The sequence below is a fragment of the Leishmania panamensis genome (genome assembly GCF_000755165.1).
Source record: "Leishmania panamensis strain MHOM/PA/94/PSC-1 chromosome 3 sequence".
In the NCBI taxonomy this organism is placed as follows: domain Eukaryota; phylum Euglenozoa; class Kinetoplastea; order Trypanosomatida; family Trypanosomatidae; genus Leishmania; species Leishmania panamensis.
In genome coordinates this window covers 282309-302397 of record NC_025876.1, presented here as the reverse complement: position 1 = coordinate 302397, position 20089 = coordinate 282309, and the positions used below count along the sequence as shown (strand labels likewise).

The window sequence follows — 20089 nt, the reverse complement described above, 5'->3', positions numbered from 1 at the left end:
CACACGCACGCACGCACCACCTCCCTCTCTCGCTCGCTCTTCAGTGGACCAAATGCTGCGCTGGGCGACGCAGGTCTTTGGCGAGATGAGGACCAGTGCGACGGCCGCAACGGACACAAGCGATACCCGCACTGGAGAAGCGGCTGCACACGAGCAGCAACTTCGCCACTCGCGACACGGCCCTGATGTGCCGCCGCTGAAGCGGTGGTGGACGTCCGCAGACGCGGAAGATGCCTCTGCTTCGGCGGTGCGCCCCTCGTCTCCCGCCTCCCCCACCCCTGTAGAGGGTAGCATGGATGATGGCTATTGCTCCCCTGGCGTCCTTGACCTCGCAGCTTCACTAAAGTTTTCCATGTGGACTGCCGTTGCCGCCGCATCAGACACATCATCAGCGATGGTGGGGAGGAGCGCGAGTGGCGAAGGTGCGCCGGCTGGATCCGCCGCGCTCGCGCGCAGCGATGAGGACGAGGTTGACGACTTCTTGAAGAGTATCATCGCCGGCAAGACGGACATACTGCGCAAGCAACTCGCTCAGCGGAAACTCGAGGCCGCCGCCGCAGCAGCCAATGCTGGCAGCAGCAGCAGCAGCAACAACAACAGCAGCAGCAGTCCCACCAGTACTCGCGGTGGCGGGGCTGGTCTCCACAAGAGCATTAGCCGCAACAGCGCATCAATGACTGACGACGGCTCCGCCTTCACGGGGAGCGGCGCCTACTTCCAGAAGCCGCCCCATACCGCTGCAGCGACAATGGACAGCCCGCTCACAGGCGATAGGGTGACAACAAGCCGGAGAGGGAGCGCTGGAGGCGCCTCGCATCCGCAGCAGCAACCCACACGCCGGAGCCGCTACGTCAGCTCCGCCGCGCGCTCGCTGCAGGATTACGAGCTGATTGCGTTTCTCGGAAGCGGCACGTTCGCTGAGGTCACGTTGGCGCGCAACAAGGTAACCAAGGAGTACTTCGCCGTGAAGAAGATCTCCAAGCAGCGGGTGAAGGAGGAGGGCTGCGTCGAGCGCACCTTCACGGAGCGGCAGCTTCTCGCCAAACTGCACCACCCTTTCCTTGTTCGCCTCTACCAGGCCTTTCAGAGCCAGACGCACCTCTACCTCGTCCTGGATTTCGCGCAGGGCGGCGACCTTTACTACCTCAACATGCAGCAGCTGTGGCTCCGCAGCATGAGGCGCAGACTCGCCAAGATGCAGTACCCGTACTACCAGTGCGCCTCCAATACCTTCACGCCGGTGCTCGTTCCTATTGCGCCGGTGCCGGGTAGGACCGGCGCAGCCGCCGCCACGGCAGAGTCGAACGCACAGCAGCAACAGCCGAAAACATCGCTCCCTCCCCCCCTCTCTCTCCAAGCAGGCGGCTCACGGCTGACGACCGGACTCACCTTGCGCCCTCTCTTCCTTTCCTCCGCTACGACACAACCCCCAAAGGCGACTCTCAATGCCCAGCCCCAGCAGCCAAGCGGTAGCAACGGCACCACAACGACGGAGAGGGACGCACTCCCCGCGCCATCGGCCATGGTTGGCGGTTTGGGGCCTGACGCAGTCAGCGGTGCCTCTCAGTCGGGCATCGCTGCCACGAGCACCATCACAGGAACAGCGCGGCCTCTGCCTCCAGCACAGGGTGGTTACGCGAGCGGCATGAATGATGATGCCGACGACGCCGTGGCCGCAGTGACCAAGGAGGAGGAGGACATGACGGCGTCCGATGGCGCCATCGGCAATAACGACTCCCTGGTCGACGCACCGCCCTTCATGGTGATGCGCCGGCAAGAGCAGCAAGGTAGGCCGTCACAGCGAGGCGTCGCTGACCGCCCCAACCCTAGCCCGCGAATCGCTGCTGGCTGGCCCCACTACACGGCCGACACTGTCGATGAGGTGAACTTCAGCTGCCGCGGCAGCGCTGTGGCGTTCAAAGCCTTTACAGCAGGCGGTGAGGGAAGCAGAAGCTCGCCGACGTCAGTCATCATCCCAAGCACGTCGGAGGTCACAGGCCTCGCAGCGATGGAAGAGAGCACTCCTGCAGCGACCCGAGATACCAAAGCCGCGTCCTCACCGACCCCAGCGGCTGTCTTGGTCATGTCGAAGACCCAGGTGCCGCCGCTACAGCCACCCATGCACTCTCAGGACAAGAAGAACGGCAGCGGTGGCTACAGCAACAACGATGGTGCTGGTGGTGCGGGCGAGCCACTGCGAGACGCGGGTGGCACCGACGCGACCAACGTGAAGAAGAGCAGGAAGACGCCCAGCAGCGCGCACCCGTCGACGACGGAAGCGATGCAGAAGCTGCCCCTCGCCAGCGACAACAGCCGCACCGCGACTCCCACCCGACACGCAGTGGCCACTTCACCGACGGGTATGCGCACGCAAAGGGGGTCATCGTCGAGAAGGAAAATGGCGAAAGCAAATCTTCTCGATGACAGGGGCAAAGACGACGAGGCGCTGACGTCCTCCTCACTGCCGCTGTCGGCCTCCGCGACAACAACGTCATTCGCTGTTGCGACCGCGGGGCAAGGCGCGGCCCCCACACCCGCCTCGCTTGGGGTCAATCTCGCCACGTCGTTCCACCAAGCTGCGATGGAGGGCAGCACCGGTGTGCTGCCGCGGTTGCTGAGCGCGGAGTTGGCGCCTGATGGGGGGCATCGCTTCCCGCTGCGACTCATCGCCTTCTACGCTGTCGAGGTGGCGCTGGTGCTGCAGTACCTGCACCGCGAGGGCTTTCTCTACCGCGACCTGAAGCCGGAGAATATTTTGATGCGCGGCGATGGGCACGTGATGCTGACGGACTTCGGCGTCGCCAAGTACCGCAAGGGTGCTGCCATCATTCCCTCAGCCAGCGGCGACGGCGTCAACGGGGAGGATGCTACTAACTCCTCCTCGGCTGTTGGTACTGGCGCCGACGGCAGAGCGAACAGCTTTACAGGCACGACGCAGTACATGAGCCCAGAGATGCTACGTGGGCAACCGCACGACTCCCGCACAGACTGGTGGAGTTACGGCTGTCTACTCTTCGAGTGGGCCAACGGGCGCAAGGCATTTGACGCGCAGAACCAATTCGCGCTCTTCCGCTCCATCGTAGAGGAGGACGTGAAAATCACCCCGGAGGACTACCGGCTCACCCCACTGGAGGTGCACACACGCGTCGCACAGTTGCACTACCGCACGGAGGAGGTGCGGCTGGAGTGCGAGGAATGGGTCGCGCGGCGATTACGACGCAGCTTCACTTCACCGCTGCAGCGCTCAAGGTCGCCGTCGACTTTCATAGCCGAGGTGGTCTACAACCCCGACAATCGCAGCTTCGATGTGCTGCTGCGCTCTCCAGCGATGTCAGCCCGGTCCGCGCAACCCGACATCGATGGCTCCTTCGCAGCGACTGAGGGACCGGAGGGAGCGGTGGCAAACAACTCAGTGAGCAGCAGCACTCCACACCGGCACGCCTACCCTCGCCTGCATAGCCAAGGCTACGCGTCACCGCAGTCGCCAGCAGCTGCGGCAGGAGCACCGACAGCGGCGATGCTGGATGACTCATTCGCGAGCCAACTCGGCACTCTGAGACTACCCAAGGCTGCCGGTGCGGAAGACGACCCCCCAGGGCCTCCGCCAAAGTTGGTCCTGAATGACTCCCTCGAAGCCAGTTCCTTCGTGGCAACAGGATTCAGCTCCTCCCTATCGCTCTGCGGAGCGCCGACGAACCTGTCCATGCATCTGACCACCACCGAGGACGGCGCCACCACCGCGCTGCACCAGCAAGAGCAGCAGGAGCGGTATCGCCACCATCAGCGACGCCGACTGCGCCTGTCCTGCCTCACCCTGGACGAGGCGACTCGCGACCGCTACGTCGGCACCGCCGTGGCGCAGATGGATGAGGCGCAGGCGCTGCTGCGCGACTTAACTGTGAAGCTGCTCGACCGCCGCGTGGAGCACCGCCTCAGCGGCGAGGCCGTCCTGGAGCACCCCTTCTTCACCTGCTCGTACATCGCCTCGCAACTGTACTACGAGGTTTATCAACGGCGTGTCCTGCCGACGGAGCTGCGTCGGCTCGTGCGCGCCTCCCTCGGCCCCACCTCACCGACCGGCCCCGTCGCATCGACGTGGGATGAGGCACTGCAGCAGTCTATCACTCCCTCCTCTCCGCTGCCGTCAACGTCCACCGCTGCCGCCGCCTCGCCCGTGCAGAGCTCTTTTCTCCCTGCTCCGCTGCAGCAGCCGACGCGGCCGGAGGACTGGCGTCAGCTCTTCATGGAGCGCCGCATTCGCGCCCCCTACACACCGCGGCTGCGGACCCGTGACGACCTCCGCTACTTCCCGGCTGCGGTGACAGCGACAGGGCTCTCCGCTGCTGTCGAGCAGCACCGCCGCATCAAACAAGTGAAGGAGCAGCAACGGGAGCTCATGATGATGCGAGCCAACAAGGCGGCGGCAGCCGTCATGAACAACAGCCTCAGTGGCGGCGGGCGCTTCACGCCTACCCTGCCCAGCTCTCGCACGCAGGTACCAGCGAACAGCAGTGGTGGCGGTGGTAGCTTTGCCGCTCTCCAGCCTCTCGACGCGGAGGCGGTTCAGCAGCTTCCAGCCACCACCACCCCCAGCAACAGCCTCAGTGCCTATAATTACGATGGGGCCTCTCACCTGCCTGCGCTCAACCCCAACAAGGCGGCAGCCGCGGACATCAGTGACGTCAAAACCACTCGAGGGGCCTCCCAAGCGGCCACCGCACCGGCTGCCAGGTCGCAGGGGCCGACGGAGGTGCTCCAGTCGCTGCAACTGCCCCCGGTAGAGGTGATGGTGTCCGTCACTGCTGATCTTGGCGGTGCTGCGCCGTCACCCAGGAGACCGGCCGATGTGTTAGCGCAGAGCCCCGCGGCTTGTGATGCGCGACGGGCAGGCGTTGCTAAGGAGGCGCAGCTTGACGCATCGCCGGTACAGCACCCGCTGCTGCATCGCCACAGTGGTGCCTTGCCTGCTTACACGGGGGAAACGGCGGCGGGTACAATGGAGGGCGTGATGAGGGAGCCCTCGCCGCTCTCCCCTACACCAACGACAACGCCGATGACAGCGATTCGGAGGGTGGAGGGGGAGCGCGCTGAAGCGACGGCGTCATTGCCACACCCATCACGCGCAACGGTGCTTCCGCTAGCTGAGCGTTACTCGACCGAGATGGCCTCCTCGTGCGCATCTCCTGAGGACACTCCACCCAGCGCAGGTCGGGTCAGTAGCGCCGCACGGGGCGGTGCAGCAGCTGATGGCGTGGAGGCTGGCAACGGTGGTGCGATGACGACAGCGGTGGTGGAGGAATCCCCGTCAGACCTCTTTGACCGCGCGGCGACGCTGCCGCAGAGCTTCGTGGATGCGGCGCTGGCAGTGGCCGCCGCCGCCCAAAAAAAGCAGCAACGCTCCGTGGGCCCCACCGCCGCCCCTGGCGCGACGGCAGCCGCGGCTGAATCGCCCCGCAGCCCTGCCTCCACAGACGTAGCGCGCAGCACCGGTGCAGATGCAAGCGCCTTGGCGGCGGCATTACCGACTTCACTAGGGGCTCCGCCGCTGCCGCAGCAGCAGCAGCAGCAGCAGCCGGCAAGGGTAGATTTCGCAGCGCTCGGCTGCTCTATACTCTCCGCAGGCCACGGAATGGCGTACGCCGCCGACGACGGTGCTGACGCGCGGTTGGGCAGAATTCTCCCCAAATGTGGCAGCATTGATGCACACAGTGTCGCAGGCGCGGAGATCCACGCAGAGGAGGTGGTGGACGAGGACGAGGACCATGATGGTGGTGGTGGTTACTATGAGCAGGACGCCTTCGCCGAGGATGACGCGCACGTGGTAGACGCCGGCGATGCTACTGTTGTGGAAGAGGTAGTCAGCATAGCCGAGAGGACGACCGCGAGCAACAGCGCCACTGCTACCGCGATTGCCTCGGCGATGGACGCTAGCAGCTGCGATGACTCCCATGTGAGCGCGCGGACGGTGACGCCGATGCAGCAGGCCACAATGTTCAGACCATCCACAGTGTGCAGCAGTGCTGGCACGAGTGAGTGGGGAAACAGCGCTGCGAACCCACTCTCTCCCAACAGTGGTGGAGGTGTCGACGACAAGGTCAACAATGCCGGCAGCCGCGGAAACATGTCACCCGGCGGCTTGTTCTCTCTCGTGCCCATCGAGGTGCCGCCGACTGCGAACGTCTCCCTCAGCTTCTCCAGTCACACGCACTCACTGTTGGACGACGGCGCCACACGACCCATGCATGACTTCCTGAGGGAGACGCCAGTGCACGTGTCACCGCTGCTCAGCCGCGGGTGCGAGGAGCACTGCAGCCTCAGTGGCTTCGCAGCGTCGTCAGTTTCCTCCATGGCCACCATGCCTTTCGACGACTTGCAGCGATCTCTGTCCGCCAGCCTTGGCACCAGTGGCGCTGACGGTGCAGATGGAACCAGCAGTACGTGGGCGATGTCATCGCCTACCGACCCAGCCTCCGCTGAGCGAGGGCATCAACGCCGAGGCCATCACAACCCCCTGCTGGACATCGATAGTAATGAAAGTCAGGGCGGATCCGATAAAGCGTCGCACGTGCTGCCGTCACTCACGCCTGGTGAACAGCACCACCAGCAGCAGCAGCTCTTGTCTGCTTTGACGTCCATCGTGAGCCCCTTATCGCCAGCAGGTACCACGAGTGACACCGTGCTGTCCGGAGAAGCCGCTGACGTGCTGTCGTGCGCCACGGTGCCAACGGCGGTGCAGAGGCTGGCGGACACACGTGTCAGCGTCACAAGCGGTGGCGGTGCAGAGGCCCCCCCTGAGAGCCTGTGCGATGCGAAGCGGCATAGCACTAATGATGCGTGTGCGGGCTGCCCGCAGACCTCGGCCGCATTCCCCGATGTGGGGCATCGTGGTGCACACCCGTCACGTGCGACTGCGGCGTCGATCACACAAGTAGCGAGCATGAGCGCCAGCAACGACGGCGCTGACGACGGTGAGACCACCACCACCGGCAGCTCGAGCGAAAGGGTAGACGGAGGCAAGAGTGAGAGCGACGTGAGTGGATTGGGCAATTCAGCACGGCGACCAGTAATACCCGCGCCAGCCAGCACGTGGGGTGGGAACGTCGCTGGCGATACGCGCCACTCGGACAGCGCGCTGTCGCTGCTGGGCTCGTCTGTGTCCTCCATCTCCACGACGACGTCTACTTCGGCCCACACCTTCTCCATGTCCTCAGGGGCCTCCTCGATCAACTCGGAGACCAACAGCGACACGGCAGTCGCAGCAGACGCAGGGGCAGCCGCGATGTACCACACAACCACGTGCCCATCAATGGTAATGCTGGCCGGAGATGACCGTCGAGGTGCTGGTGGTCTCTCCAGCTCCTTCGGGAGCCACAACCGCGGCGGCGCCACCTCCCTTTCTCCGTACGGCACACTGCCATCACTCGACGCTGGCAGCGGTGGTCACCGCCGTCGCCATGGAAACGGTCATCGCATACCGCATTGGTACGCCCACCTCGGTGGCGACGCTGCGCACGGTGGTGTCGGCACGACCACGCCCTTCGCCGCCGCTGATGAGATGGTCGGGAACCCAACTCTGGGCTCAAACCCCACGGCGAGCGTACTGTCGCTGTTCACTGAGAACAGCGGCAGTACGCTCTTCGGCACTGCGACTCCCTCCGCTGTCAACCTCAGCACGACTGGTAGCGGTACTGGCGATGCCGCAGTGTTTTGGGGGCCGCTTACAACCACGCTTTCTGGTGTCGCGTACAACGTCGATGACGAGGCGAGCATGGGCACCTTCCCAGAGATGCCGGTAACACCACTCGGCAGCTGCGACGGCAACAGCGGCTCAGCATGCCGGCCGTCGCTCGACTACAGCGGGCGCGGTCAGGGTGGCAAGGATGCCATCGGGAACAGCTCCAACAGAGGTAGCGGCGGCCCTTCAGGCACAAGCGAACGACGAGGCGTGCAGGCGCTCTGGGCGCAGCAGCAACGCAAGCGAATCGCACGTGGTCTACAGCAGCAGCAGCAGCAGCAGCCAGACCTCTCGCCGGTGGCGTCGCTGCTGCTGCACGGTGCCGACACCGAAAGCGGTCGTCGAGGGACCAGCGATAGTGGAGATCAGCAGTGGTATGGAACCAAGCGCAACCCCAGTAACGCGACCATCTTTGCAGATAGGCTTGTCGGCTTCACCTCCGACGACGGCGGTGCTGGGCAGCCGCTGGGACGTCGCCGTAACAGCGTCGTCGACCAACCTGAGCCGCGGCAGCCGAGCCTCGGGATACCATACCACCGCAGCGTCGGCGATGATGGCGCAGCGCAGCGGCAGTCGTCTTCCCCGCAAAGCGGTGGGGAGCAGAGCCGCAGCCATAACCTGGTTGGCATGAGAGGCTACCAGAACTCATCCTTGGCGAACTCTGACAACCAGGGTGGTGCAGACGGCCGGACCGGTGCCACCAGCGGCGGGGGTGACGGCGGCGGCGGTGGGCTTGACCACTTTCAAAACTTCTCCTTCACGTCTCCGCAGATTCTTCAGCAGTACCTCGCCTCCTCTTCCTTCGGCGGTGGCGGCAGCGGTGACAGGGAAGGGCGACTCCCGCACTACCAACGACCTCGTCGTGGTCGACTGGACGGCGGCGGGGCCGACCGAGACTCTTGATGTACGTAGGCTGCGCAAGGGGTGGGAAGAAGGGGGAACATTGCGCCTCTTGCGCAGTCTCCTCCCACCACCCCCTGAAGTCCTCCGCCGCCTCTCCTCGCCCTCAAGCACATTTTCGGCACTAACGCTCTCGTGGGAGGAGTGGACAGTGGGCAAGCCCGCCGGGGGGGCGGCGGGGGACGTGTGCGCATGGCGCTGATGAGGTTGACCCTTGCTTCCGGTGTTGACGATGCTCGTGCCGGGTATAATTTCTCTTCTCCTCTTGCCTTCGCCGCCTCCTCGACGGTGATTCGCATTGGGCGCGTGAGATGTGGGCATGGGCACACACAAGCGGGCGTATCGCTGCTCCATCGCTCCGCCGCTCGCGTGTCTTTGGTGCCTCCCCCCCCTCGCCCTCTTCTCTTTCGTCCTCACGTAGTCCCCTCCCCGTAATGTGTGGGCGTTGCCGAGACGCGAAGAACGCTCGGTGCTTCAGCCCATTCAAGTCAGAAGAAGTGAACGCGAAGGGGGAGGGAAAACAAAGTGGCGCTGACCACGGCGTGAGTGGCCTCCAGGAGAGCAGGAGATTCGCAGCACACGCGCACAGTGCCGTGGGGCGTGCACTCAGTCATGCTAGATTTACGTGGGCGGGGAGAAGAGGGGAAGGTGCTTGTGCTCGTGGGCGAGGAGAGACGCGAAGAGTCGCCTGGACGCATCTCTGCCATCCGCCCTCCCTCCCTCCTCCAATGATGACCCCACCACCATCACCACTGCTGCTGCGCCCCTTTCTCTTTCCCTTCGCTACTCGCGGGCACACATCTCCTTGGGAAGGGAGGCCGTCAAGTTATCCCCCGCATCTACCACTACAACAATTGCACGCACAGCAGCACTCATCACACGGTGCAGCCTCCCTCCCCTCTCTAGCTGCTCTGAGAAGCATACAGAGACTACAGACGCCGCCTCGCATAGCACGAATGCCGTCCTCCCCATCATCGAAGCCGCCGCCGTCGGTCAGCTTCATGGATGCGGTGAAGCAACGCTACGGCTCTGCCGACGACAAGGACGCGGAGGAGTCGCTCGGCCTGGCCTTAGCGCAAGACCGAAAGTGGGAGTTTGTCGGCGCGCTGAAAACACGTGAGAAGCAGAGCCGCCACGATCGACTCGCCCTTGTCGTGTTGCGAAACTGCGGCATCAACGTGGCCATGCACGAGCCGAGCGCCGCCGCCGCCGCGTCCGCAGGTGGCGGCACAAATGAGGTGCAGGAGGCAAACATGACTCGACTAGAGGAGCTGGACCTGTCGGAGAACACGGCGCTCTCGCTGACAGAGGTGGGCAAACTCGTGCCCCACCTCCCACGCCTAAAAACACTGCAGCTGTGCTGCATACCAAACCTGTTGCTGGTAAAGGGACCCACCACGGTGGCGCTCTCGTCAGCGCACCTGTCCAAGCTAGTGCTGAACAACACCGGCTTCCGCTCGCTGGCGCAGCTTCGTGCTCTTGTGGAGGTGCCGCAGCTGAAGGAGCTGCACTTGGATAGTAATAAACTCATCTCGCTCGACGTTGTCATCACGCCGCCACCGGCGTCGCCAGGGACAGCGGAGGAGATGGTGGCGAGCGACTCTGCCGTAGGTGCCGCTGCCGGCGAGGTTGTGTTTCCTCACGTCACGACGCTGAGCCTGTCGCACAACGAGTTGTCTGACTGGCGAGCCATCGGCGCCGCCATTGTGCACGTCTTCCCGGCACTCACGCAGCTGTACCTAACCGACAACAAGCTGGAAGACCTTATACTGCCGGAGGCCCTCGTCGCACGCGCGGCCGCTGGTGAGGCCCTCACAGCAGAGCTGGAAGACGGTGGTGTGCTGCAGCCGTACCGCTATCTCCACCCACTGACACTACTGTGCCTGAAGGACAACACTACGCTGTGCAACACCAGAACGGTAGACGCGGTGCGGATCCTCTGCCCGCAGCTGGCCACCTTCCGCATCACGTACAGCTCGCTGCTTCCGACTTGGAATGAAGCTAGCAGCCGCATGTACGTCGTGGCCGCGCTGCCAACGATCACACTGTTGAACCGCGGCACCGTGCGGCAGAAGGAGCGGCTGGACTCGGAGATGCTGTACATCCAGCGTGGGCTGCTGAAGCGTCAGCTGGATCAGGAGACGCGTGGTGACGCTGACAACGTCGACGCCTCGGCTGCAGTCACGCCGCCTCCGCGCATTACGTACCCACTCGTGGATGTGCTCCAGGAGAAGCACAAGGACGTCGTACTCGCCATCCAACGCGACGGTGACACCGCCATGACAACGGGCTCCAACTACGTCATGCTCAGCGTCACGCTCTTTTTTGTGAACGGCTACGCTGCGGCGGCCGCCACTTCGTCGTCGTCCAGCCTGACGGTGAAGCAGACGCAGAAGCTGCCGAGCACGCTGACGGTGGCGAAGCTGAAGGCGCTGATTCGCCAGATTTTTCAGATCAAGCCGGTCGACCAGCGGCTCAGCTACCGCAGCGGTGACGACGGTGTGCTGGAGTCGCAGACGCCGCTAGACAACGAGCTGGAGACACTTGGATACTACGGGGTGTCAGATGGCGCCATCGTCTACGTCGAAGACGCCTCGCTGCGGTAGGACGCCTATACGCGGGGAGAGAGCGAGAGAGGAGCAGGGCGTCTTCACCGGCTCGGCTGTGTCATTGCCTCTCCTCCAGCTCCGTCCCTCCATCGGTCGTCACCCACCTGCGCTGCGCACCTGACAGAGACATCGCAACCCTTATTAGGCAAGGGGGGGGACCAGACGGACGCACGAAGCGCGCCTGAGAAACAGAGAAGAGTCGGTGGTGATTGCGGGGGGTAGGGAGTGGGGACAGAGGATAGAGGACTGGCTGGCAACTCGGCAATGCACCGCCCGTCCCCCCTCCCCATCCCCCGCGTCGTCGTCTCTCCGCCTAATGTAAGACCTTGAAACACGCAAGCTCAGCCAACCAACTAAGAGGAGAGTGAGAGTGAGCCGTGACGCAATGCCCTGCCTTCCCGCTCCCTCCTCCACGCCTCTCATCAGCAGCATCGCCGGCCCTCTCTCTCTCTCCCATCCCGCCCTCCCCGGCCGTCTCTGCACCCTCACCTCTTGGGCGTGGCTGCGCAGGCGCCAGAGAGTAGATGGAGTCAGCGCAAACGAGAAGGGAGGGAGAGGGGGGGAGTCGCTCACCCTCCCCCCTCCCTCATGCCTATTGCAGTGCACGCGACATCATCACCAACGCTGCGGCTCGTTTCTTCCACCAAGTCTGTCGATGTCTTCGCCGGCCTTCTCTCTCTCTCTTCTCTCTACTCTCTACTCTCACACCACCGCCCACCACACTCTCGTCATCGGGATAAGCAGCTGTCCACTGAGCGTTACTGAGCGCTGTCCCTCTCCCCACCCCACCCCACCCCCGTTGTCGGCATTCACTTACGCCTTCCCCCTTACCAAACGATCACCGACAGCCGCAGCACTAACAACCAACAGGCGAGCGCTGCGGCTTAAGTCCATGCGGCAGTTTACACGCCGGACGGCTCTGACAGCAACAGCCTTGCTGGCCGGCAGCTGCGTGGGGCGTAGCGGTTCCGCTGCGGCGGCGGCGGCCTCGTCCTCCTCCTCATCGCACAAGCATTCCTCAGTGCCGCCGCGCCACTCACGCCCCGTCGGCGGCCGCGGTCCCGTCAAGGACCGCTTCCCCCCGGTGCCCACCGACCTCGCCGACCCGCGACGCCGCCTCGCCGTCCTTGTAGACGGCTCGAACCCCAATCTCATCCCCGGTGGCTGCACCACGGTGGATCAGGTGTACCGCACGAGCGCCCTCTTCACCACCGTGCTGCCGGCTGTGCTGCAGGTCGGTGTTCCAGTGCTGCTCCGCGTCTTTGCGCACCAGCTACCCGCTGTTTGGGAGCCGCTGCTAGCAGGGAGCAGCAGCAGCGCCGCACAAGGTGGAAGTGTCTCTGCCAGCCTTAATCCGCCAACTGATGGTGCCGGAAAGCCTATCTCTCTCATCCCGTTCCCTCCCCCATCGTCGTCGTCGGCATCGGCGTTCACGGCGGCAGCGATAGGCACGGATGTCGTGCCACAAGTGCAGCTGGAGCACTTTCGGGTGGAGCGCTTCATCCCGCTGGCGATGCAGATCGAGGCGGATGCCCGCCACCTCTACGAGTTCCGCCACGCGAACAAGGTGGAGGGGGTATGCTACGTCTGCCATGAAGTCGACCGTGCCATGTACATCTCGCTCATGGAAGAGCAGCGAACGGGGTCGGTCGAACTAGAGGGCCTGCTGCGAGAAATTACCGGAAAGAGCCAGAAGGTGGAGACGAAAGAGAGGCAGACGGCTGAGGCAGCCTTCTTCAACCAGTACGTGCTGGATGAGTTGGGTATGGCTGGTGAACTGCTGGCCGACTCACGATCTAAGAACGGTGCGTGATGACCTCTACGGCATGATGAAACATTTTGAAAGTGTCGGTGTACGGGCGTATGTGTGCGTGTGATGAGCACGTTGTGGTGTGGCTCTGCGCCTGTTGAGCGTGTTGGTCTCCAGCTAGCAAGAGGGAGCTCAGTAGGACCCTTCCCCCTCGACTTGGTCACACGACGTCATTCTGCTGGAGCGCCTGGTGGCTGCTGCAGTGGTCGAGGTGGTTCGGCTGCTATGCGTGGGCAGAGGAGGGCGGCAACAACAACAACAAGAGGGGATGAGACGCTGAGCGACATGAAAAGAGGGCGTAGGGGTATGGGGTGCAGGTGAATGAATGAGTGGGTGGCACATCGTCTCTTCTCCTTCCTCCTCCCTATTCCCAAATCGTCGCCACCACTGCCATGTGTGCTGCGCTCACTGATGTCCCTGTCGCCTTCCGCGCTCATCCCTTATCGCATGCATTCTGCTCATTCTCTCCTCCCCTTCCCCCCCCCCCTCTCGTTCTCCCTCTTCACGTCATCGCGGACACACAACGCGCGCCTGCGCAGGTGTAGAGAGGATGACAGGCGTGCCCGTACAATACACCCGCCAAAGCGAAAGAGATCGCGAGCCGTGACTGACGATTACCTTGAGAACCACGCACGCCCACTCACTCGAACCACACCCAGACGCATTAATGGGCTTCGTCGATCGCGGAGGTGGCCGGGAGGCGAAGGGCTCAAGCCTGCGCCGCTCCAAGAAGAACCCCGGTGCCCCCACCACGAAGAACAAGAGCGCCAGCAAGAGCTACACAACCCCCACCACACGATCCACGCCAATGCCGCCGCCGGTGTGTCTGCCAGTGCTGAAGGCCCTGATCGCGCCAACCGCCAGTGAGGGAACCGCGGCAAAGGCGACGGCAGCGTCGACGGTGGCCGGCTACGAGAAGGCGCTTGCAGCGGTGCACGCGGCTGCACAAGCCGGCGGCTCGCTCCACATCGACGCCGCTGTAGCGCTGCTCTCACGCAAGTTGAAGGAGGATCAGGAGGGCATCTTCCGCCGCGCCGTCGAGGAAGGCAAGCTGGCCGCCATGGTGTGCTGGTGTGGTGAGGTGGAGCGGCAGTCGCTTCTGTTGGACACTTGTGCGCAGCACAACAAGCTGTACCGCGGTGCACTAGAGCAGCAGCAGGAACAGTACAGCACCACCGGTAGTGATGTCCGTCATGTGCACTTCAAGAATGACTACACCGCCCCGCCTGGCGCCGTGGTCGCCTCCATCACAACAGAGGCCATGGCCTCGCCGTCGTCGGCAAAGGCCGGCGTCACTCTCTACGCGGTGCTTGGCATCCATGTCAACAACATCGACCGCTTGAACATTCAACTGCATGGCCAGTGGGTCAAGGAACTCGAGCGTAACGTGAAGCACAGCGACGTTGTCGGAGTCCTTACGGGACTGAACCTCAGCCGCGACCACGGCACGCACTACGCGCAGGAGCGCCTGTTCAAGGAGTGCTGGCGTGTGGCGGCTGAGGTGCATCTGCCGCTGGTGTTGCACCTCTACGCAGTGGACGCGGCGTCGCTCACTGAAACGGTGAGCCACGCCGCTAAGCTGCTCGATGAACTCCTCGCCGCCGGCGCCGCTCCGTCTGCCGTGGTGCTGTACGACGCCTTGCGCGTCCTCCACTCTTCCACAGCAATGCGAAAGCTTCTCCGCGCACACCACCCAGCAGCGGAGACGACAGCAGGGGTGGCCGCTGTCCCCTTTTACGCGCTGGTCACGGCAGACGGCCTGGCGTTGATGAAGGAGGAGGACGGCGAAGCGGAGGGGACAACGGCGGCAGAGAGCGGGCCATCGGCTGAGGCACTCGCAGCCCTGCTGCCTCCGCGTGCCCAGATCGCCTCCTCCGCCGCTGTGCACCTCTCACAGCTTCTCATCGGCACTGGCGCGCCCTGGGGCACGCCGCAGAATCTGCCAGACCCACACCTCCGCACCCTACCCAACGAGCCGGGGAACTACACCTACGTTCTACAGACACTCTACGACACGATGCAGGCACCGACGGCGGTTGCAGCGCTGACGCTCGCTGAGTTGTCAGCCATCGTGGTTGTGAATCATCTTCGCGTTTTCCTCCACGAGTGCATCGTGGCGCCGCCGCCGCCGCAGCAGCAGCAGCAGAGTAGCAGCGGCGACACGACGACTACAGACGCGGCGCAGCAGCAACAGCGCCAGTGGGACGAGTCGCAGCAGCCTGGGGCCGTGGCTGGACTAGAAGACAGCGACGCCAAACGCGACCTGGAGGCGCTGCTGGTTGAGGCCGCGAAGGAGCGCGAGCGGCTGGTGCAGGAGCGGCTGCGCGAGGAAGAAGCGCGGGAGCAGGCCCGTAGCGAGGAGCTTCAGGAGAAGCGGAGTAAGCGCGAGAAGAAGAAGAATGTGAAGGCGAATAACCGGTCGAACTTCACACATTTCCGCAACAAGGACTTCGCGCCTCGGCAGAGCAAGCAGGAGAGGCTGACGCATCTGCGAGAGGTGGGGAGTCGCGAGGAAAGCGACGCTGACGTTGACGGCAAAGAGGACGCCCGCGAGAAGGCGCTGTCGTCGACATCGGCGTCCTCCGAAAGCGACAGCAACAGCGGCGACGGCGCCGCGGGGCCGAACAGCCTGGCGGCCGAGGTGGAGCGGCTTCTGCAGGCAAACGCGGCCCACTGCGACCAGAAGAGCGTGGCGCAGCGGCAGCCAGCAGAGGGGGCCAAGGGGAAGGGGAAGAAGGCGTTGCCTGGCTCAGGGAAGGCGCACAGTACTGCCAACACGAAGGAAGGGCAGCAGCACGGCGCCGGTGCCGGCGGCAACGTCGAGAACGAAAGCCTCGACAACAGCAGCGACACTGGAGAAGCCCAGGACCCCACGGGCCCAACGATGGTGAGGGCAAAGATGCAGATCTCACGTCGGCAGCGCAAGCGCCAGCAAAAGCGCCAACAACAACACCGTGGCGACGACAGCAGTGATGACGACGCGTGATGGCCCGCGCGCACTCACGCCCAAGTATGTCTGCGTGTCTGGCACAGCAGCGGTGTTTTTGGTGGGTGGTGGAGGGCGGAATCGCGTAAAGATTTGTGGGAGCGACTGGGCAGCTGGCGAAGGCAAGGAAGTAGTTGCGCATGAAGCGTGCTGTGTCATGTCAGTGATGAAGTGCCCGTGCAAGCGCATGTGTGTGTGTGTGTGTAACCTCCCCCCTTCCCCTCCCCGTCGTATGGGGGTCAACGCTAGCAGCTATAAGTCGGCGTCGAGCTGCTCTGCCCCTTCTTGAGCCTGCGCCTGTATGAGCACAAGGGGAAAGCGAGTGGAAAGGAGGAGGAGGGAGCGCTGTCTCTGCCTCTCTCTCCTGGACACCCCTTCCTCCTACATCACAGCACTACCGCAGCCGTCCTCCAGCAGCTGTGCGCCATCTCTTCATCCCCCACCCCCGCCCCTTTCTCTGTTTATGCCGGTGTGCAGGGTTATCGCGTCTCTGCCAACACTTTCACGAACCCTTCATCCCCACCAACACCACCACCACCACACGCGCATACTTGACTTGTCCTCCACCACCGCTCTGCACAACTCGTGCGAAGCCCCTCTCTCTGCAAACACCCGACGTCACACGGCGGCGCCATTATGGGGAACAGGATATCCTCTGGCAGCGTGGAGGTGGCGCCTCCCCCACAGCAGTCGCCCAAGAAACCCGGCTGCAAAATCTGCTGCGCCTGCCCGCAGGAACGCCGCGCCCGTGATGAGTGTATACTGCTCAAGAACATGGACGAGTGCGAGGCGGAAGTATCCGCCTTCTACGCGTGTCTGCTGAAGGAGGGCTTCAGCGCTGAGGAAGTAAATGCGCTGAAGCGGAACACGAAGAGGATGTGAGCGAAGCGAGTGAGGGTGAGGGAACGCGAGAGCGCTGTCGGTAGGCAGCAGGGGGGGGAGGAGATGGCAGAGAGACGTGGGCGGCATCAGCGCTCCGACACACTATTACCACCACTGCACTTCCCCTCCTCCCCTCCTCATCTCATAGCCCGTCATCGCTGTTACCTCCGCCTCTTCCCTCTTCCCCTCGACACAGCAACGACGAAGGGAATTGACGCGCGCCCGCGCTAAGGGGCGAAGACGCATCTCTGAAGGCTAAAAACCCAAGACAGGAGGCGAGAGGAAGAGAGAGAGACTACTGGGCGTGGTAGGGCAGCAGTGTAGGGGTGGCGGGTGGTTGGATGCGCCAGATGGAAGACGACCCCCTCGTGGGGGTGTGCCGGCTCGCTGAGTACGAACATGTCGGCGGCTCGAGACTGTAAGCCCAGCCCACGTTTCGAGCACGCACCTGGGGAAGAGATACGCTCCTTCTCCTCTCCCCCTCTCTCACCGTTACATCGCCTTGAAGGGGCTCCGGTAGATCAAAGCAGAAGAGGGGGCACACGTGTAGATGCGCGAGTCGGAGATTAATGGTGTGTTACATGGTTGGCAGCACGCACACTCGCACACATACATTACACGCCGCAATGCAGTCACCCTTCCCTTCGTTCTTCCATCGGCATGACGCACAAGGGCGACGACGACGACGCTACAACCACCGTCAGCACAACGGGTGTTGTGATGCTGTCGTGTGCGTGCCGCGCCTCGCCCGTTACTCTCCTCCCCACCTCTCCCCTCCTTTTCTTCTCCCGTTCGCTGCCTCCTTCGCTTTGCCGCCATCACACGTGGAGAACTCACGCAGTTTGGCACGCCACACACGCCCCCCTCCTCACAACGAAGCGCCCTGACTCCACCCCTCCCTCTCCCCTCCGCAGCTCTCTCTCTCTCCTTAGGAAAGCACAGAGAGACGACATGGCCGCTCCGGTATCCTCTGCGGCGCCACCTTCAGTGGTGCAGCTACCAGTGCTTGCCAGTACGGGTGCCAAGCGTCGATCACGTGCCGCCGCGATGTCGGGGCCCAAGCCGGCCATCAAGCCGGCCGCCGTGTCCCCATCGTCGTCATCTTCCCCACCCCTTCACGTCTTCGCTGACCTCCCTGACCAGCTGCTCTGCTCCCCGGACAATTCTGTGTGGGTGTACGGGCAGCAGGCCCTCTCCTTCTTCTCCGAGGCCGCGGCGCAGGCAACGCTGGAGAGGAAGGTGCAATGTATGATGCGAGAGGCGCAGCGGCACTACACCATCAGCTGCGCCTTCTTCAACTCGCTGACGAGCGAAGAGCAGATGGCAGAGGTCCTACGCGTGAGCGGTGGTGGCGGGCTGCTCCCACTGCCCCCGGCCATGTCCGCTGCGGCGATGGTGACTGGAACACCCGCCAAGCGCGACCACGGAAGGAGTGGGGACGGATCTACGCCAGTGAAGTGCTGCCGGCAACGTCTGGCCGGTGTACACCGCGCGTTGCGAGACGCGTGGCCGACGTGGGGCGAGCCTGACATGAACGGCGTCGCCAGCAGCCTTGTCTCACGCGAGGTGGGGGACGCCGATGATGATGGGTCGTGGCAGAACTGCTACTCGCCCGGACTCCGAGTGAACCTCGTCCTCGATATAGTTGCATCTCGCAAAACTCTCGGCACTGCGCCCCTGCGCAGCCGGCCCTACCGCCTCGCAGAGCACCTGTATCGTCTCATCATGCAGCCTGCGACCACGCAGCCAAGAACACGTTCTCCAATGTTGCCCAGCAACGATGTACCCTATACGACTCCTACTACTGCTCGAGCCACACCCTCGACTACCAACGGGGCCAAGGCCACAACGATAGCAGCAGCACGAGCGCGCAGCGACATTGCGCCGCACGTGCGCTCGCTCATCATCGGCATCAGCGACGCGGCCACAACTCTTGTCGGGCTTCACGTTGTGTGTCCGTATCGCCACCTGCCGTCCCCGACGCCAACGCTCACGCGACTTCGTCGCGCGGTGGAGGCGGCAGCGGATCAGCAACGAGCCCGTGCCCTCTCCACTACCGCCACCACCACCACAAGTGGTCTCGATACACACGGGCAGGGAGCATCAGCAGCCGTGATAGCGGAGCCCGCCGCCTCCGCCCCGCTTTGCTGCGTAGTTGCCAGCCAACTGGCGCGCCACCGCCGCGTCGATGCGTTGCTTCCGGCGCCGTACGTACGAGTGCCGCCGCAGTCTCTGGAGCTGATCGATCAGACTCGGCTTATTCTCTGCACACCGAGAAAGTTGCTAGACGGCTGCTGAAAGGCTGGCAGGAAGAGAGACACGGCGAGCGAAGCGCACAGAGTCACTCACCCCAGGTGCGCCAACCGGTGCTCGCGCGCATGCACGCACTCCGCACCACTCGGACGGCATGCCCGGCCAGCCCCTTGTCTCCTCTCTTCTCGCCCATTTTTTGTCCTCGACTACTCACTGCAGGTCTCGTGGAATCGAGTGCTGTGTGAGTGCTTGGCTTCCCCACCCCCGCCTTGATCACCCACCGCGGCAGAGATCCTTGCATGGCCGGAGACGGAGATGGTCAAAGCTTTCCCCCTTGTGCGTCGTGGATCCCGGTGGTGACTTGCAAAGAATAATGCCCTCCTGGATGGCCTTGGTAGCGATGGAGTGTCTGGAGAGCGCGGGGTGGGGGGAGGGGGATACCAGAGACCGTCACGCTCCTCCAGGACGATGGAGTGGGGTGGGGGGGAACTCATCCGTGAGGAGGCGCCTGGGACCATGTGTGGAAGCGTAGCGTGGCTTTTACCGTTTGCCGTTGCCTCCTCCCCCGCTCATCCACAGATGCACGCGGTTGGCCTGCGTCTGTCTGGGTGGCTGAGCTCTCCACGCGCGCGTCTTCAGCTCCCCCTCCATCCTCCCTCCCTTCCACAGCCCCGTTGTTTTCCCCACGCCTCCCTCCCCCCCCCGGGGGACGGACCCGTGGCCTCTTCGTGCTTGTGCACGTGTGTAGCCACCTTGCCCGTCAGACATTGGCTTCGCTCGTGATGTAATGTCCTCAGAACGTCTATGTAGAGTGCGGCGCTGTGCCACCCTCGCCTTTACGCTCCTCTGCACCTCTGCCTTCCACTCACTCACTCTCCCAGTGGCAGCCCCCCCCCTCTCGCTCCTCTCCCTCG

At 63.6% G+C, this 20089-nt stretch overlaps 6 protein-coding genes across 6 annotated transcripts; all 6 read left to right on the top strand.

Moving 5' to 3' along the window:
• Window positions 1-748: 748 nt before the first annotated feature.
• On the top strand, window positions 749-8638 carry LPMP_030730 (serine/threonine-protein kinase, putative; the record flags this gene model as incomplete). The annotated part of the gene is made up of 1 exon (XM_010702714.1): window positions 749-8638. One exon carries the CDS (start codon window positions 749-751, stop codon window positions 8636-8638), a length of 7890 nt encoding a protein of 2629 aa, XP_010701016.1.
• A 953-nt stretch (window positions 8639-9591) lies between these two features.
• Window positions 9592-11241, top strand: LPMP_030720 (hypothetical protein; the record flags this gene model as incomplete). Its single annotated transcript, XM_010702713.1, has 1 exon — window positions 9592-11241. The coding sequence occupies one exon, from the start codon at window positions 9592-9594 to the stop codon at window positions 11239-11241; it is 1650 nt and encodes a 549-aa protein (XP_010701015.1).
• A 388-nt stretch (window positions 11242-11629) lies between these two features.
• On the top strand, window positions 11630-13057 carry LPMP_030710 (hypothetical protein; the record flags this gene model as incomplete). The annotated part of the gene is made up of 1 exon (XM_010702712.1): window positions 11630-13057. One exon carries the CDS (start codon window positions 11630-11632, stop codon window positions 13055-13057), a length of 1428 nt encoding a protein of 475 aa, XP_010701014.1.
• Window positions 13058-13721: 664 nt separating this feature from the next.
• Window positions 13722-16040, top strand: LPMP_030700 (hypothetical protein; the record flags this gene model as incomplete). Its single annotated transcript, XM_010702711.1, has 1 exon — window positions 13722-16040. One exon carries the CDS (start codon window positions 13722-13724, stop codon window positions 16038-16040), a length of 2319 nt encoding a protein of 772 aa, XP_010701013.1.
• Window positions 16041-16676: 636 nt separating this feature from the next.
• Window positions 16677-16922, top strand: LPMP_030690 (cytochrome c oxidase copper chaperone, putative; the record flags this gene model as incomplete). The annotated part of the gene is made up of 1 exon (XM_010702710.1): window positions 16677-16922. One exon carries the CDS (start codon window positions 16677-16679, stop codon window positions 16920-16922), a length of 246 nt encoding a protein of 81 aa, XP_010701012.1.
• A 660-nt stretch (window positions 16923-17582) lies between these two features.
• Window positions 17583-19220, top strand: LPMP_030680 (hypothetical protein; the record flags this gene model as incomplete). Its single annotated transcript, XM_010702709.1, has 1 exon — window positions 17583-19220. The coding sequence occupies one exon, from the start codon at window positions 17583-17585 to the stop codon at window positions 19218-19220; it is 1638 nt and encodes a 545-aa protein (XP_010701011.1).
• Window positions 19221-20089: the final 869 nt, after the last annotated feature.